The 18,501-nt window shown below is 45.0% G+C and overlaps 1 protein-coding gene across 1 annotated transcript in view; it reads right to left on the bottom strand.

Moving 5' to 3' along the window:
* Positions 1 to 2,950: 2,950 nt before the first annotated feature.
* Positions 2,951 to 18,501, bottom strand: part of LOC106600502 (ski-like protein) — a 38,381-nt gene continuing 22,830 nt past the window's right edge. The window contains exons 3-8 of the mRNA XM_014191900.2: positions 12,038 to 12,142; positions 11,380 to 11,465; positions 10,261 to 10,406; positions 9,447 to 9,754; positions 8,670 to 8,900; positions 2,951 to 8,169 (exon numbers count right to left, since the gene is read on the bottom strand). Coding sequence (XP_014047375.1) covers positions 7,894 to 8,169; positions 8,670 to 8,900; positions 9,447 to 9,754; positions 10,261 to 10,406; positions 11,380 to 11,465; positions 12,038 to 12,142 — 1,152 coding nt within the window. The 3' untranslated portion in view covers positions 2,951 to 7,893. The remainder of the gene's footprint in view (positions 8,170 to 8,669; positions 8,901 to 9,446; positions 9,755 to 10,260; positions 10,407 to 11,379; positions 11,466 to 12,037; positions 12,143 to 18,501) is intronic.

Here is an 18,501-nt window from a genome sequence, read left to right as displayed (position 1 = left end):
CAGCAGCAGTATAACCCTCTCCAGGACCCCTAAGGCAGCAGCAGTATAACCCTCTCCAGGACCCCTAAGGCAGCAGTATAACCCTCTCCAGGACCCCTAAGGCAGCAGTATAACCCTCTCCAGGACCCCTAAGGGAGCAGTACAACCCTCTCCAGGACCCCTAAGGGAGCTGTATAACCCTCTCCAGGACCCCTAAGGGAGCTGTATAACCCTCTCCAGGACCCCCAAGGGAGCTGTATAACCCTCTCCAGGACCCCTAAGGGAGCTGTATAACCCTCTCCAGGACCCCTAAGGCAGCAGCAGTATAACCCTCTCCAGGACCCCTAAGGCAGCAGTATAACCCTCTCCAGGACCCCTAAGGGAGCTGTATAACCCTCTCCAGGACCCCTAAGTGAGCTGTATAACCCTCTCCAGGACCCCTAAGGCAGCAGTATAACCCGCTCCAGGGCCCCTAAGGCAGCAGTATAACCCTCTCCAGGACCCCTAAGGCAGCAGTATAACCCTCTCCAGGACCCCTAAGGCAGCAGTATAACCCTCTACAGGACCCTAAGGCAGCAGTATAACCCTCTCCAGGACCCCTAAGGCAGCAGTATAACCCTCTCCAGGACCCCTAAGGCAGCAGTATAACCCTCTCCAGGACCCCTAAGGCAGCAGTATAACCCTCTCCAGGACCCCTAAGGGAGCTGTATAACCCTCTCCAGGACCCCTAAGGGAGCTGTATAACCCTCTCCAGGACCCCTAAGGGAGCTGTATAACCCTCTCCAGGACCCCTAAGGGAGCTGTATAACCCTCTCCAGGACCCCTAAGGCAGCAACAGTATAACCCTCTCCAGGACCCCTAAGGCAGCAGCAGTATAACCCTCTCCAGGACCCCTAAGGGAGCTGTATAACCCTCTCCAGGACCCCTAAGGGAGCTGTATAACCCTCTCCAGGACCCCTAAGTGAGCTGTATAACCCTCTCCAGGACCCCTAAGGCAGCAGTATAACCCGCTCCAGGGCCCCTAAGGCAGCAGTATAACCCTCTCCAGGACCCCTAAGGCAGCAGTATAACCCTCTCCAGGACCCCTAAGGCAGCAGGACTCATCTGGAACTCAGGCCACATCATGAACTTGTCCATCCCCTCAATCCTGTTCCGTCTGGGGGGGGGGTTATGCAAGGCTTGTCCCTGCTCCTCTTCCACGGAGCTTACCTGAACCAAAGCTTCCTGGGTCTGTTCTCTTCTCTCTGACCGTGGTGGACACCCTGCTGAGATTGTTCTCCCGGTACAACTGATTGATTGATTTTGATAGAAGGCTGCTTCAAAATTACTTAACTTATTTTTTACTTTCATCGTTTGCTTATTTTTTCATTTAGTATTGTCTATTATTGTAATATTTCAGTGTAAGTTGTACTCGCAATTGAGCTTGTTACTGCCACTTGTACAATGTCTTGCTGAAAAACAGTAAAATAAACAACATTCTCTCCCTCTCTCAGGGAGACACCTCCCTCTTGGGCTAGCACCTCACCAGGCACCACGTCTGTCTGCTAGTCCAGATCGCCCGCTGGTCCGACGACCGCCTCCTCTGGCCTGTGGTGGTTCTGACTGGGCTAGACCACTACTGGACCACCAACAACCTGGGTCATGTTCCCGGTCCGACTGAGACCACTTTTCTCTGGGGTGAAGTTAGAGATCTAGGATCAGCTTCCCGGGCTCCCCCAATCCTGACCGTAGCCATTAGTGGGCAAAATGCTAAACTCACCCAGCATCTCCATCTAGGGGCAACTTCACCCTACACCATGAGGACTCCATGCTGGGATCTAAAGATTGTGCTCTTAGTGGTCGTCTCTCTGCTGTGGATAGTGGCCCTGCTCTATGTGTTCCTAGTGTCTGGGGGTCATTCTAGTGTTGGGGAACCAGTCTCCTCACCAGCTGCATCAGTGCTGGGTGTTCACTAGCGCTCGTACCTCAGTTGGCCAAAGTGCTGCTACTGACTGTGGCCTGTGCAGTGCTGTATGTTCATAGCCACACAGGGTCTCCTATGGGTATCCACAGGGGTGGAAGGATGCTCACATGGATTCATCCTGCATTTTGGAGTCACAGTGGCTGGCGGTGCAGAGTAGAGGTGTTTCGCCAGGTGTTGTGGATTTTCCTCAGAGTGGGCTCTGTTCCTGGTATTCCTTCCTGCGTCTGGTCTTCCAAATTGGGATCCCTGGATACCTGGGGCTGTGTTTGCTCAACAGCTTCCTTCTTGGGGTTGTGTTGTGTGTTCGCTGCCCGGCTAGCATTTCAGTTTGCTCAGGGCTCAGTGACTACTGACAGACCTACTGCCCCTAAGCACACATGATGCGCTGGAGGAGCTACACTTGTCCCCTAATGCTTAAAGCCACACTGAGCTGTAACTGATGCCTTAAGGGCCACTCGAAGTCCAGTGACAAGACATAAACAATGGAGTCCATATACTGTAGGTCCTTTGTTTTTTTGTCAATATCAGGCAAGTGAGCTGTACAAATCTTAACAGGGTATTTATAAGTCACACTCTTAGTCTTGATTTATAAAGACTATGTAGTCTCTCATGAAAGATGAAATATTACACAACGCAAGGTTTGGTTCTGGGTACCGAGAATAATAAGACCGACTGGTCAGTTGTCATTCTCATGTTAACTTTTTTAAATGAACACACAAAAATATCTGCATATTCAGTCACTTAGTTCTGTCTACTTGATGTGTAGGCCATTGTTGTATTTTGGATAATGATGCATACAATGTAACGAGTTAATTTTATGATGTACAGTTATGTTTTTTGTACTCTAGTTATAGTATTTGTATATACTTTGACTGGCTGATGTACAGCTAATTGCCTATGAGGGATAATAAAGATGATCTATTCTACTTTAAACTATCAGTGATGGTCTACGACAACACATGACATTAGTCTCGACTCCCAAAGAAAAGAAGATTCACGACACCAAAATGTGACACTACAGAACTTTACTTGAATTTGATTCAAGTTCATTGTTTATACAGTGTATATTTACAAGATCTGAAATAAGGGCGGGAGAAAAAAAACTGAACACGAGATATACAACTGAGGTATTAGCTAAAAGCAAGTACAGGTATGTCGTCATCATTTACTAGTAAATATCAATTATGATCAACGGTTAAAGATGCAGTGTCCTCTGCTTAAAAAACATTTTATATCACAACATGAGGTAGGAGAACAGTGTCTCGTTTCATGCAACAAAAAAAACAAACGTCTCAATCACACTGTATCGTTGTTGGCAACATGGTATGCAATGGTCATACATAGACACTCACTGCCGTACAGGTTTCTGAATAAAAAAAATGCCATAAAAAGATAAAATTTCTTCTTTAAACTATGATTTGTCAGGTGTAGCCTACTAACTTTAAACTGAAAACATGGCATGTTTATCCCAGGCATACATAATATTAAGAAGCATTTCGTGTAATCATTAACAAGGTGGGACCTAGCTAGGATAAGGTGTAATGTCCTGGCCAGGTCCCACGCTTGTAAATAAGAAGGGTGTTTGTAAATAAATATCCAACTACAAAGCATAAATGGAAACAATTGATCTAGCATTATTTCACCGATCCAAAATCCAACTTGTTGCCATTGGTAAAGAGCGCCACTTCTACACTTCATCGCCTTCTTCATTAAAAGGGATAGTTCAGCAATTTTCTATATCTAAAAATGTTGTTTTTTTTAAATAAAAAAAAATATATATATAAAAAATAAAAAATTTAAAAAAAATTAAAATAAAAGTCGTTGAACAGGGTACATTTTTAGATATATAAATTGCTGAACTATCCCTTTTATGTCTGGGAACAATCCATTGGGGATGCATGTAAAAAAAAAAATATATATATAATGGAAATGATAGTTACTGTTTAGCTGTGCTTCTGAAGCAAGGCCAGGACCAAGCCTAATGGTAATGGTCTAGTTAGTAGTGAGTTGGGCAAATTGCACCCCTTTAAAAACTGTTTTTTAAAACTCTGTACAAAGCACATCTGTCTTAGGCTGTGTCCTAAATGGCACCCTATTCCCTATATAGTGCACGACTTTTGACCAGGGCCGTAGGGCCTGGGAACAAAAAGTTGCTTACTGTGTAGGGAACAGGGTGCCTATTGGGACACAATATTAGTTCTCATAACAATGCGAATGCAAGAGGGCCCAGCCCGCTGTGTTATATAGTATTTTAATCCATTGTATCCATCATATCATTATTATGGCATTTAACTAAAGTCAATATAGAGCGCCCTCTTGTATATAAAATTAAATTTACACGAACAGAAAATAAAATACAGAAATACATTAGATACCCCAGAACGATTGTTAAAAAACAAAATGCAGTAGACTGTAGAGATAGGTAATTATGGTGATAATAACAAACCAAATACTGATTGATCTTGTGATGTAAACACAATGCAGTTAAAGACTCTATACCCCGAAGAGGACAACTGTCTCTGTGTGTTGGACAAAAACGAGGACAACCACAGTTCTACTTGAGAATAAGTCTCTCCCTTCTTCATAGCTACTGTGCTTCAGTCACTTTCAAATCGATAGCATACAGTCAGTCAGACACAAATACATGCGCTCAGACACAAACTCGACACACACACACTTCTCTCTCATCTTTGCAGAATATAATGAGGCTACATTTGTATGGTAGCTGGACTTTAGTTCTATTTAGCCATCTTCTTCTAAAGCCAGAAGTATATTTCAACGGTCAAACTAGCTCAGATGCCCTCAGTCATTGTGTCTCCTTGCTAGTAGTGAGACAGATCAACAACTTGTAAGTTGGAGACACTGGTGGCATCCCAAATGGCACCATATTCCCTATATAGTGCACTACAAATCGGGAATAGGGTGCCATTTAGGACAGGCCCCCCCTTTTTTTTTTTTTTTTACAAAAACGTATCAATTGAGTGGCTCAGTGAGAAGTAAGAAATCATTCACCTAACAAAACAAATTAGGGGTATCGATCCACTCGTTATATGCTAACTTTAATTTTGTTTGTTTTCAGTTTCTTTTTTTTATAAACAAATGTTCGGTGCATTTTCAAATTGTCTGGGATGAGGGTTTAGCGTACAAAAAGGGAAGGTATTAAGGGAGAAAGATTATACATCATTAATACACATCAGTGTATCAAGGTGAAGTCATCCACAAAAGAAACAAATGAAAGCAATCAGTTCTGGGGAAGTACTGTAACAATGCTCTCTCTTTCCTATTCAACTCTGACCTCTGTCCTGTGTCAGGTGGTCACATCTGAACACCATGCATTTCAACTCCCAACAGCAAGTTTACATCCTTTAAAAAGGTGCAATATGACATCATCGTACACAGCAGAGCGACAACAAATTCAAATCTGCCACTTTTGGTTAGTCCCAATGTAGGCATGGCTCAATTTGTTTTGAAAGAGCCAAGTGTCAATCTTAAATTAGGTTGTTGATAATGTGTTAACAGGAAGTCACTCCGCTGCGTAGTCATACTGCTTTCGTGTCCCTTTAACAGGGTAAACAACAAGTTAAGTGAATCTTTGAAGAAGTCAGAGTTAACAAAAACATCAGGGCTGTTCAGAGCTTCAGGCCTGGTCCAGTTAATATTATAATAACCTTTAAAAGATCATCCCATAACACAGTAAATATATTAAATGACTAATGTATGTACAAAGTGAATATAAATCTTTAGTTAATACATTAAATATATTTTTATTTATTTCTTTTGTTTACAATTTCCAAGAAAGGTTTATATGGAACAATGGTCGGTAGAGAGCATACATTTGCAGTATGGATTGGATTTTTCTGCATGTGAGTGAACTTCACGTCACACACCAAGGGTGTTAGTTTCATTGTTGTTTTTTTTCTCCTCATGAAAATAACTTTTTGTAGCTTAGTTGAAACTCGATTACAAAATAAGACCTACTATACTTTAGTACTCTGGCAGAGCATTGAGTATGTTGTAGGGAATTCTCTTTAGAGATCTGCATTGAACGGTTGAGCACAGTGGAATGTCTATCAACTTGCATGTACAGCAGATGCATAAAAACGCAGCTTGGAGTTAAAGCCAAGGCCAATACCTCTTTTAAACAACTATTTACACGCTGCCTGGCTCCGAGTCTGCCTGGGAGGCTATAAAAGAAAGACTGTCTGGCAACTAGACAAAACCCCTGTTCTGTGTGTGTACGTTTGTGGGAGGGAGAGATGGCGATGTGTGTGATATATATATGTGTGTGTGTGTGTGTGTGTGTGTGTGTGTGTGTGTGTGTGTGTGTGTGTGGCAGAGAGAGGGGCTCCTGTACCAGCTCCCCGGGGGCAGGAGAGAGAGAGGCCCCAGACTATAGAAACTGCCCCAATTCTGACAGGACAAAAGAGGCTCCCTTCTCCTCCTCATCACCCGCTCCCGGCCCACCCAGCCCGAGAGAGAGAGGAAATCAGCCCCCTGCACTACCTCAATCCCCTTTATTCCTTTTTCTCCCCGCCTGACTGTCTCTCTCCCACTCCTCTCTTCCCCCGCCTCCATTTCTCTATCTGCTTGACTGTACCTCCCTCCCTCCATCCTGGTCTTTCCCGCCTCCCTCTCGGGATCTGTTTGTTCAGTGAGATGGAATAACGCGGAGGGGAAAGAGGGAGCAGGGGCCTGGATCCAAGGCAGCAGCCAGCCCACACCACACTGTGTCTATCTGCACTAATTCCTTTCACCTGTGACCCACATTCCACCAAGCAGACAGCTAGGTTCTGCTGCTCTCACGAGAAGGAGAGATGAGAGGATGGCAAACACACCAACTGCTGCCAACAGGGAAATCAAAACTAAAACAGGACAAACTACAGATTTCTACAAGGAAATGTGTGTGTGTGTGTGTGTGTGTGTGTGTGTGTGTGTGTGTGTGTGTGTGTGTGTGTGTGTGTGACACGTCCTATCAAAACAGACCGAGCCAGACTAGTTCAGGGGTTTGCTGTTGTTCCAGACCACCACAACCTCAGCAGTCCTCAGAGTCGCATCACTCATATGTCTTTACATCTTAATATCACATCACTTCAGCATTTTCAGTAGCCTTAACAATGACGACTGCAAATGCTCTGTACAATAACGTTTTCATATACCTTTGTTTTACACATTTAGAACTTTTCTCTTCTTTCCATGAATAGCTATAAGGAGTACAAAAACAAACAAAGGTGAAATGAAAATGTCTGTCAATGCAGTCTCCTGCTGTGTGTGGCTGGTAGCTGGTCCAGAATGGCTGGGCTGGGTGTATGTACAGAGATTGAGAGCACCCACACGGGCACCATCTTGGCTCCAGTTGGCGTGCAAGGTAGTAGTAGACAGAGCGACTGAGCGCTAGTGTAACCACAGTTCAGAACAGAGTCGAGGGGTGCAGGAGAGAAGTGTCTTTCTGTCTGACTGACTTCCCGGGCTCTATGGGGGCGACAAAACATCAAGTCCAAGAAGATCCAAGGAAGGAAGGAGGGATGGAGGAAAGGGTCCTAAAAACATCCAACTCCTATCGGTCTGCCAAGCAGTCATTAGTTTGTTGAGTAAAACTATAAATTAAAACAAACATATCCTTCCCAAAATGTAAATACTGTTTAAGGATAGGGGGGTGTGGGAAGGAATAAAAAAAAAACAACATAAAACTCATTTGATGTGATATTAAATAAAAACCAACGAGAGCTCATTTTCCAAGGAAGTAAAAACGAGGGAGGGACGAGGAAGGAAACGGGTGAGACAGTGGAGAGAAGCAGCCTTGGGGGACAGAGTACTCTGTCTGTCTGTCTAGGGCTGCCGTCTCTCCCAGCAGGGGGTGAGGGATGAGGGATGAGGGAGTGAGTTGGAGAAACAAAACAGAGGGGGTTTGGGGGGGGAGGGAGACAAATGGAAAAGGGGAGTTTCGTGAGGGGCTACTTCTGAGCGTGGCCGTTCTGCTGCTCGAGGCCTGCGATGTGTCCCTCTGTGTGGGGTGTTTGTGTGGAGGGGGTGGGGGGTGAAGAGGGGCTCGCTGTAGCAATTGTGGTGGCCGAGGAAGACGAGGAAGAGGCCGTCTGGTCCATCTGGTGTTTGAGCTGAGAGATGATTCTCTCCAGCTTCTCCCGGGCGTCCCGCTCCCTCTTCAACTCCTCCTGGAGCTCCTCCCTGTCAGCCTCCGCACCATCCAACCTCCCACGCAGCTCTGCCAGCTATAAGACAAGGAGGAAGAAAGAAGTAAGAGAGATGAGGTCAGGTTAGTCTGAACTGTCTGAACAGCACACAGACACTCACACACTCGGACACACACACACACACCCAGACAGTCTAAGCCAGACACCAAGGCTGAAGGAGCCAGCAGGACAGGAGGGGTTTGTGTGTGTGTGTGTGTGTGTGTGTGTGTGTGTGTGTGTGTGTGTGTGTGTGTGTGTGTGTGTGTGTGTGTGTGTGTGTGTGTGTGTGTGCGTGTGCGTGTGCGTGTGCGTGTGTTACATTCCTCCCTGAGCTGAGCCCAGCAGCACTATCTGAAAATAAAGCTCTGTACTGGAAACCCAAACAAAGACCCAGTGTCCTCTACCCCCCACACACACCACTACAGTGTCACAAACAGATATGAGGAACAGATATGAGTATATTTTCCCAGAATGACTAAGTGTTGTGTTGTCTGAGGTCAAGCAGGATGTGGTGGTGTGTGTGTATCTCCAGTGCCTACCTGGTTGGCGTAGTGTGCCTCCTGGTGTGTGTGTATGTTGTTGTCACACACACAGCTCTGCTGTCGCAGCTGTTCGAGCCTGTGCTCCAGCTCCCTCTGTTCCTCCCTCACCTGCCCCAGCCTCTGGGTGTGCTCAGTGTGGACCGCCTCCAGTTCACTCTGCAGCTCACGCTGCTCTGCAGACAACTGCTGCAGCCTGGCTGCCTCGCCTCCACGCAGCGCCTCCAACTCCTAGAGACGGAGGGGGGATGGTCAGTTACATAGCTCTAAATTACAGTATATTACACACACAGAGACAGAGGGAGCGAGAGATAGACACAGAGAGAGAGAGAGAGATACAGGGGATGGTCAGTTACATAGCTCTAAATTACAGTATATTACACACACAGAGACAGAGGGAGCGAGAGACACAGAGAGAGAGAGATACAGGGGATGGTCAGTTACATTCCCCATAAGCAGTTCAGGTCATTGAGGTGTACAGGGACATACTAAATGCTTTTGAAATGCTGTCCTATACCTGATGCGTGATAAAAAAAAATGCAACATGTTGAATTCAATGAATTGGGGGGACTCAATATTTTCAAGACAACCTAACATCTTGGTTCTTTGGTCTTGAATCAGGAGTGTTAGTGCTGGGCAAGAACTAAGAAGACCTGAGGAGTCCCTGATGAATAGATTGAGAAATATTGTTTTAAGCTATTGACTCTCTGGCTAAATCTGTTTCTATGGGTGGAGTAGACAACCTCTAGTTGTCTCACTGTGTGTCTTGTGTCTCACCATCTCTAGATGCAGCTGTTTGTGCAGGGTGGAGTGCAGTTTCTCCTGCTGTCTGCTGTACATCTGAACGATCTCCACTACGATCCTGTCCTTGTCATCCTCACAGCCTGAAGACAGAACATCTTTACTCCCCAGCGCCGCTACCGATGACGCTACCGCCGCAGTCACCACGGCTCCCACTACAGCAGAATAACTCTTGTTGCCGGGGCTGGTCTCCATGGAAACTGACTGCTGGCGCTCCCGGTCGGCAGCGGAAACGACGCGCTGCTGAGACTTGGTCTCGTCAACTACAGGAGAGGCGTGGAGATCTGAGGAGGGAGAAGGGGGGGGAGAAAGAAGGAGAAGAAAAAGAAGAGAGGGAAGTTGAGAGATGGAAGCAGTACAAAGTCTCATCCACCTACACAGCATAGTCAACCCACACACATGCATGTGCAATGCAGATATATGGATAAATACACACATCCTCCCACACAGCTGGAGAAGAACCATTCACCTAACAACCCGACACCACAGTCACCCACACAAATGGTCCCTTATGCACACGCACTTCTAGGGCTGAATCCCCAATGGCACCCCTATTCCCTTTATAGTGCACTACTTTTGACCCATAGACTTTTGGCCCATAGAGCTCTGGTCAAAAGTAGTGCTCTATAGGGAATAGGGTGACATTTGGGACGTGACTTGGGACTTTAACGCACTAATGTATTCATGTGTGTGTGTGACAGGAGGGTGCAGCAGCATAGCTGATTCATCCATGTGTGGCTGTGTGTGTGTGTGTGTGTGTTTACGCGTCACGCGTGTGTGCGGTACTGACCCATAGCAGTGTCTTGGTGGCCGTGGGTCAGTCTCCTGCTGTAGTGGTGTTTGAGCAGCACCCCCAGTACCTCAGGGCTGACCTCCGGCTGACCCCTCAGAGACACGTTAGGAGCCACCATCTTATCATATGTATACAGGAAGTGACTAGGGAGAGAGAGAAAGAGAGAGCAGACGTTATCAAATGTATATACAGGTACAGAGTTACAGAGAGACACATGCTCACCGTTATTCTACATATACCACTTGTGCATTTTTGGCATCCAAGTTGCACTAAAATGGATATACATCAGTTATGGTAACACTCTCTTTAAAGCTGCAATATGTCACTTTCTGAGAAGCCACGCTGCTTCTTAACACACTGCTTGCTTAACCTGGAAGTCATCCGCACCAATGTGGCCAAACCCTCCCCTAACCCAGACGGCAATGGGCCCAATTGTGCTCCGTCCTATGAGGCTCCCGGTCACGGCCCCAGGACTCAGCACTGCAGTGCCTTAGCCCGCTCAGTAGGCCCAAAACGATTAGAATTTTAGCAACCACGAAATGGCAGATCGACTTCTGCATAGTGCACACCTTTAATATGGAGCAAGTTCTCACAGGCTAGCGAGACTCACTGGTGTTCTAGAAAACACTCGGTTGTAACGTTGCACTTCAGTAACGACCATTGTAAAAACCACCGAATGCGGAGAAACCAGCTTTGGTCTGGTCATGTCTGAGTCTGAAGTCTAAGGCAGACATGTCCTGTCGAGCGGTCAGTTATAATCCCATAGTCTAGCCTGCCTGTTTCCTCGCTGTGGTCACATGCTGCTCTGCCATGCCTCCTATAATCCAGCTAGTCTCCACATGAATCTGGAGCCGATTACTGATCAGAAGACCACAAAAAGTCACATTGGCACGGGCCCACGGTCGGGTCAACTGGAGGCAGGGTAAGGGACAGAGCGGGGTTTCAGCACTGCTCTAGTAACGGTCCCCGAGAGGATGTTGGGAAAGTTACTTGGAATGGATGCTCAAGGGCCAGGTCTTCCCAGGAGGAAGACTGGAGCTAGCCAGTCCCCAGGACTCTTGGAAGATTAGCCTCCATTGTGGGCTAAAATATATCGAAATAGGAAAACAAATGTACCTGGGATGGACCGTGGCAGAGTGGCCAGGCTCTTCCTTAATGTGGGGGAACAGGCGGTTGAACATCAGAGTAGCCTGGGCTTTAGCCTGTAAACAACATAATAATACATTAATACACATGTTAATATACTGTAGATAAAATAAATCACACAAAGATAAAACCAAAAATAAGTTTATTAATTATCATATAAAACCTATATCTGAATGTCAATGTTTGTAGCTATAATTGTGTGTGCGTGTTTGAGAAGATTGTGATAAAAACAAATTGATTTTTCAATGGCTATATGTGTTTAGGGGAGGGTGGTGTGGGGGTTGAGAGAGAAGGAGAGAGAGCATGGCGTGCTTTTTCAAACAGGAGAGTGTTTTAGGGGCTGACCTCAGTTTGTGTGGGGTTACGTGGTAAGGGGAAGTTGGGTTAGGGCCGTAGGGGGTTCGAGGAAGGTTAGGGGGAGGGGTGAGTGTAGTCAATTCAACCTGTTACATCGTCAGCAGTACACCGCTTCCTCTGTGTGTGTGTGTGTGTGTGTGTGTGTGTGTGTGTGTGTGTGTGTGTGTGTGTGTGTGTGTGTGTGTGTGTGTGTGTGTGTGTGTGTGTGTGTGTGTGTGTGTGTGTGTGTGTGTCTGTGTGTGTGTGTGTGTGTGTGTGTGTGTGTGTGTACCTTGGTTGCTGCATCGCTGTCGGACAGTTTACTGTTAGGAGAAACCAGAGGCTCAGGAGGACGCGATCTCCTCACCTGGCTGTCCCTGTCCTCATCTTCCACCTTCTGAAACACACACACAGACAGAGAGAGACAGACAGAGAGACAGAGAGAGAGGAGGAGGGTTAGATACTGGAGAGAGAGCGAGACGGGCCTCTGTTTTATGGCACCGGTTAGACAGAGACTTCCACTCTTTTCAAGTCATTATTTTCCAGGACTTTTCAATTATTTTTTTTGGGGGGGAAACAGCATTAACTGCACACACAGGCATCAGTTGTTTTATGTCTGGGGCTACAACAAAAATGTCTGCCCCTCCCAGCCACGCAGTCCAATCTCGCTCTGCTGGAGCTGCTGCCGGTTGTGTGCGTGTGTGTTTTTATCCAGGTCACTCTCAGCAAGAGGCCATGAGTTAATGTGTTTATGCTCATCGCGGACAGACAGGGCTGACACACACACACACACACACACACACACACACACACACACACACACACACACACACACACACAGTACTAATGCAACAGGACGGTTCGCAGCTCAATAACAACTCTAACACGCAGCCAAGGGAAGGAGGGATGAAGAGCGCGAGAGAAGCGTGAGAAAAGCCAGTAGTAGGTAAGAGAGAGAGGTGTATGTGTGCGTTTACATGCATGTGTGGTGTGTAATGTACTAATGCAAAAAAAAGAGTACACCTTCTCACCTGAGCCAGTGTGAATATTCCTGAGTGTGTGTATGGGGTGCGCTGTCTGTGTCTGAAATGGTTTGCTGTTTTTCTCAGAGGCAGTGCACAATGCAGCAGAGGTGGGGGTGGGGGGTGGGGGGTAAGCAACAACAAATCAGCCACTGCAGTGGTGAGGCAGTCTGTCCCTCTCTCTCTCCCTTCCCCTCTCCCTCGCTCTTTCCATCACCTCCATCTCCTTCTCATATTAAACCAGACAAACACCATCACCAGGTCAGTTAGAGGCCTCTCCATGAGGACAATACAACTCATTACAAAGCTGTGTGTGCGTGCGTGTGTGTTTTCAGTCAATCAGGAGTCCCAGGGAGAAACAGGGAACCATTAGAATTCGGTCCTGATGTGACACACATCCCCGAGGGCCCTCACAGTGTTCTACAGGAGCACCAGAGCATACTGTCAGGCTAAATCACGGCCTGGTAAGGCAACTCCACCGCCGCTAACTGCAAGGCTCTACAGAGGGTGGTACGCTCAGCCCAACGCACCATTGGGTGCTCACTGCCTGTACTCCAGGACACAGCTGTAACCCTGTGCATGTGACTAATAAACAAAATTAAACATATACATACACACAAACGGATTATTGCGTGACTCTGTACTGTGTGAGCATGTGTGCTTATATACCTATATATACACACAAATAGCTATGTGTGAGACCCCCAAGCTGTATGACAATGTGGATTAGTATTCTAGGCACAGGAACAGCTCTCCCCTACTGTTATAATCTAAATCAAATCAAATTTATTTGTCACATACACATGGTTAGCCGGTGTTAATGCAAGTCTACCAGCCACAAACACACACACTGCCAGGGTTCATGTCTCTACTCCACATCTCATCCACTGCTGAGGAGGGTCAGACCAATGATATACATGTATTCACTAGATGAATGACAGGGGGCGCTGTTCTGAAGGCCATACTGTTCTGAAGTCACCGTCCGCCAATAATGATACTCCCAAGGAACAGCCTCCATAAGAATTTACGGTATTTCAATGTAATTTTTCAAGGACAAAAATACATGCATTTAAGTATTTCTTTGTTGTAGTGGGGACTCTAAAATGTTTTTATATTTTCTATTTTTATTGAGAAATGATTGGCTTCTTTCAGTTCATACAATACTATGTATTTGTCTCTGTAATGAAATAAAATATGTATTTATCTTCTAAAAAAACACAATGTCGATTACTATAATGTAAGCTGGAGAAGTTAATGCATGAACCCATAATAATGTTTTCAACACCGCTGACCAATTTAAGATCAACCGGATGTAAAATACTCCCCAATGAAGCCAGTAAAAATAAACTGCATTAGAGTCAAGAAGACCAATAGTTAACTCTAAGTATAATGAACCTAGGAACTCGTTCACTCATAGACTGTAAAAGAAAACCCAGGCTCACTGGTGGCCTTTTTGTATTCATCATGTAAGGTACTAGGCTGGCTGCTAACGTTAACTACATTCATTGTCAATGCACAACAGTGGTAAAAGGACAATTAGAAAAAGCAGAAGAACAGCAGTTAAATTGTACACGTATAACCATTTCATCCATGCTTAATAACATCAACAATGGGTTACCATTTTTTCTCTACCTCATATTATAAACCCAGCAATGCAGACATGGACGTAGGCTACGCGGAAATGTTCCAAAATACAATTAGTGGGTAAATATTGTTCTCAAAAGCGCACCGCACCTGTGAGCGGTTTCATGTCAGAGATTAAAATATCCATTAGAAATTAAAAGAGGGGAGATCTAAAGATGCATAAACTAGCATGGGTTACTAATATGACTAGGATTATCATCAACTAGCAGGGTTACTAATATGACTAGGATTATCATCAACTAGCAGGGTTTACTAATATTACTAGGATTATCATCAACTAGCAGGGTTACTTATATGACTAGGATTATCATCAACTAGCAGGATTACTAATATGACTAGGATTATCATCAACTAGCAGGGTTGCTAATATGACTAGGATTATCATCAACTAGCTGGGTTACTAATATGACTAGGATTATCATCAACTAGCAGGGTTGCTAATATGACTACGATTATCATCAACTAACATGGGTTGCTAATATGACTAGGATTATCATCAACTAACATGGGTTGCTAATATGACTAGGATTATCATCAACTAACATGGTTACTAATATGACTAGGATTATCATCAATTAGCAGGGTTACTAATATGACTAGGATTATCATCAACTAGCAGGGTTGCTAATATGACTAGGATGATCATCAACTAGCAGGGTTGCTAATATGACTAGGATTATCATCAACTAACATGGGTTGCTAATATGACTAGGATTATCATCAACTAACATGGTTACTAATATGACTAGGATTATCATCAACTAGCATGGTTTACTAATATGACTAGGATTATCATCAACTCACAGGGTTACTAATATGACTAGGATTATCATCAACTAGCAGGGTTACTAATATGACTAGGATTATCATCAACTAGCAGGGTTGCTAATATGACTAGGATTATCATCAACTAACATGGTTACTAATATGACTAGGATTATCATCAACTAACATGGTTACTAATATGACTAGGATTATCATCAACTAACATGGTTACTAATATGATTAGGATTATCATCAACTAACATGGTTACTAATATGATTAGGATTATCATCAACTAACATGGGTTACTAATATGATTAGGATTATGCCTTTGCTGCTGGACAATAAAAAAAAGTTGATTTGAAAACCAAAAGAACATGAGAAAAATGCTTGTTTCAATGGCATATTAGGTGTTTATCAAATAATTCCTCAATATTTCTATGGTCCAATGTTGGCTAGGCTACTTTGAAACAAAGTAAGACCAACTTCATAAAATTACACAAAATGTCCAGGTTTTAAACAATTAAGTTTCTGGTTACATAGTTTTGAAATTCTGACCGATTTATGTGCGGTGCGCAACAGACATCCCCACAGCATGATACTGCCACCACCATGCTTCACCCTTGGGATGGTGCCAGGTTTCCTCCCGACGTGGCACTTGTCAGGCCAAAGTGTTCAAGCTTGGTTTCAACAGACCAGAGAACCTTGTTTCTCATGGTCTGAGAGTACTTCAGGTGCCTTTTGACAAACTCCAAGCAGGCTATCATGTGCCTTTTACTGTGGAGCGGTTTCCGTCTGACCACTCTACCATAAAGTGCTGATTGGTGGAGTGCTCCAGAGATGGGAGAACCTTCCAGAAGGACAAACATCTCCACAAAAGGAACTCTGGAGCTCTGTCAGAGTGACATAGGGTTCTTGATCACCTCCCTGATCAAAGCCTTTCTCCCCCAATTGCTCAGTTTGGCAGGGTGGCCAGCTCTAGAAAGAGTCTTGGTGGTTCCAAACTTCTTCCATTTAAGATTGATGGAGGCCACGGTGTTCTTGGGGACCTTCAATGCTGCAGACATTTTTTGGTAGCTTTCCCCAGATCTGTGCCTCGACACAATCCTGTCTTGGAGCTCTATGGACAATTCCATTGACCTCAGGTCTTGGTTTTTGCTCTGACATGCACTGTCAGCTATGGTACCTTTATATAGACAGGTGTGCGCCTTTCCAAATCATGTCCAATCAACTCAGTTTACCACAGGTGGACTCCAAGTTGTAGAAACATCAAGGACAATCAATGGATACAGGATGCACCTGAGCTCAATTTCGAGTCTCATCGAAAAGGGTATGTAAAATGGGGGGGGTTCAAATAAATGATAAAACATTTCTACAATCCTGTTTTCGCTTTGTCATTATGGGGTATTGTGTGTAGATTGACGAAGGAAAAGGCTGTAACGTAACAAAATGTGGAAAAAGTCAAAGGGTCTGAATACTTTCCAAAGATAGTTTCGTTCCTAAAATAAAGGGATACATGTATATAAAAAAAGAAATAGTTTCCTGATCTTTCTTATGTCTCAGATATATGACAGACACTTCAGAAAAAACATATTTTAGATTTTTTGGGGGGATATCTGTTGTTCCATATAGTGAATATATTATTCAATGCATTTGTATTGGCTAATAGCAGTAATGCCAAATTCATTCTTTCACCCAATAATTATTCATATCTTTTTGATACTTAAGGGGTCTTAAAATTCTAAATCAGATAGCTAAATGATCATTGGCATGACCATCTTAAAACAATTCCATATATTATCCTAGAACCCCCCTCCCCCGAAAAAGGGGCCAGGAAAAGACAGAGGAGCTGGTCTCTACAAGGAAGTAAAACTCGGTTTGGGTTAGCATTCTCCCTCTCCCTCTCTCAGACAGAGAACAAGGGAGGAAAAGACACACACACAGCAGTCAGTGGGTCCGCCCTGTCTGCAGTCTACCACATCCTGTTCCAGAGCTCACTGTTGTTAGAGCAGTATCAGAGTTCACTGTGTGTGTGTGTGTGTCTGTCTCACACTTCATTCTCTCTGTGCCCTAAGAAAAACATGCCGAAAGAACCCTTGTGACTGTCTGGTTAAACACACACACACACACACACACACACACACACACACACACACACACACACACACACACACACACACACACACACACACACACACACACACACACACACACCTGTTCCTCTGTCTCTTTCCTTCAGACACAAACACAGGAAGGAAAAACAAAAGCAGACAGACACACAGATAAAAATCAGTCACGCCACACACAAACCGACAGATAAGGACAGGTTTGTTCCTGACCAGAGTTGGCTGCTGGCCCGAGGCACATTTTTCAGGCCACATGGGCACTGTCTAGACGCCCGTCATCAGTGGCAGCGTCACACACACCCCGTCTGCCCCTCCCAGCCACTCAGTCCAATCTCTCCCTTCTCAGCCATCTCCAGGCTGAAGACTAGTTTCCTCTAGTCTGCAGACTAGTTTCGACTAGATAATTAATTACCCAGCTGTCACTGCTTACCTCTGAGTCATCTCAAAAACACACACACACACACACACACACACACACACACACACACACACACACACACACACACACACACACACACACAGAGTGGGAGGACAGGACAATGACGCACCTTACAGTAAGCACACCACAGTGTACACACAAACGTAAACAAACAGTAAAGGGAGAGACAGACGGACGGACAGGACAGACTCCAGGGGATATTGCTTTGGGAGTACAGTACAGTAGTATTTCTCTAATGGATGTACAAACGGAGGAATTGATTCCTGTCAGTCAGAATCCCATCTGATGATGAATCTGTGTCATGTTGTTGTGATGATGAGAGGAGAGAAGCAGAGGGCATGCAACACGCAAGTGATGCACTCAACACACACACATCCATGAGTCATCAGGCTACAGAGCTACAGGAAGCAGAGCAGTGACGGGGAGGAAGTGACCCAAGTGAGAAGGCTGGGAGCTGTGTCTGTGTGTGGACAGATGGCCCTGACCCTCTGCCCTCTCATGCCCACGGGTACCATAGCCTGTGTGTGTGTGTCACAGGAACCCTGATGATGCCACTACACAGAGTGTGTCACTCCCTCGAGCATGCTGATAATGGCCCCACGTCCTACAGTCCAGTCGCAACACAGTAACGTACATTAGGGATGTGACAGATGGAGAGAAAAATCTGAATGTTTAAATAAAACACAAAAAAAGACTGGTTTTCCACTCCGTTCATGTCACTTGCCTTTCTCTGCCATTTCTCCAACTTAACGACAATGACGT

The sequence above is a fragment of the Salmo salar genome, chromosome ssa03 (genome assembly GCF_905237065.1).
Source record: "Salmo salar chromosome ssa03, Ssal_v3.1, whole genome shotgun sequence".
Classification (NCBI taxonomy): Eukaryota; Metazoa; Chordata; class Actinopteri; order Salmoniformes; family Salmonidae; genus Salmo; species Salmo salar.
The sequence above is the reverse complement of the archived record's forward strand: the minus strand, read 5'-3'. Positions and strand labels throughout refer to the sequence as shown.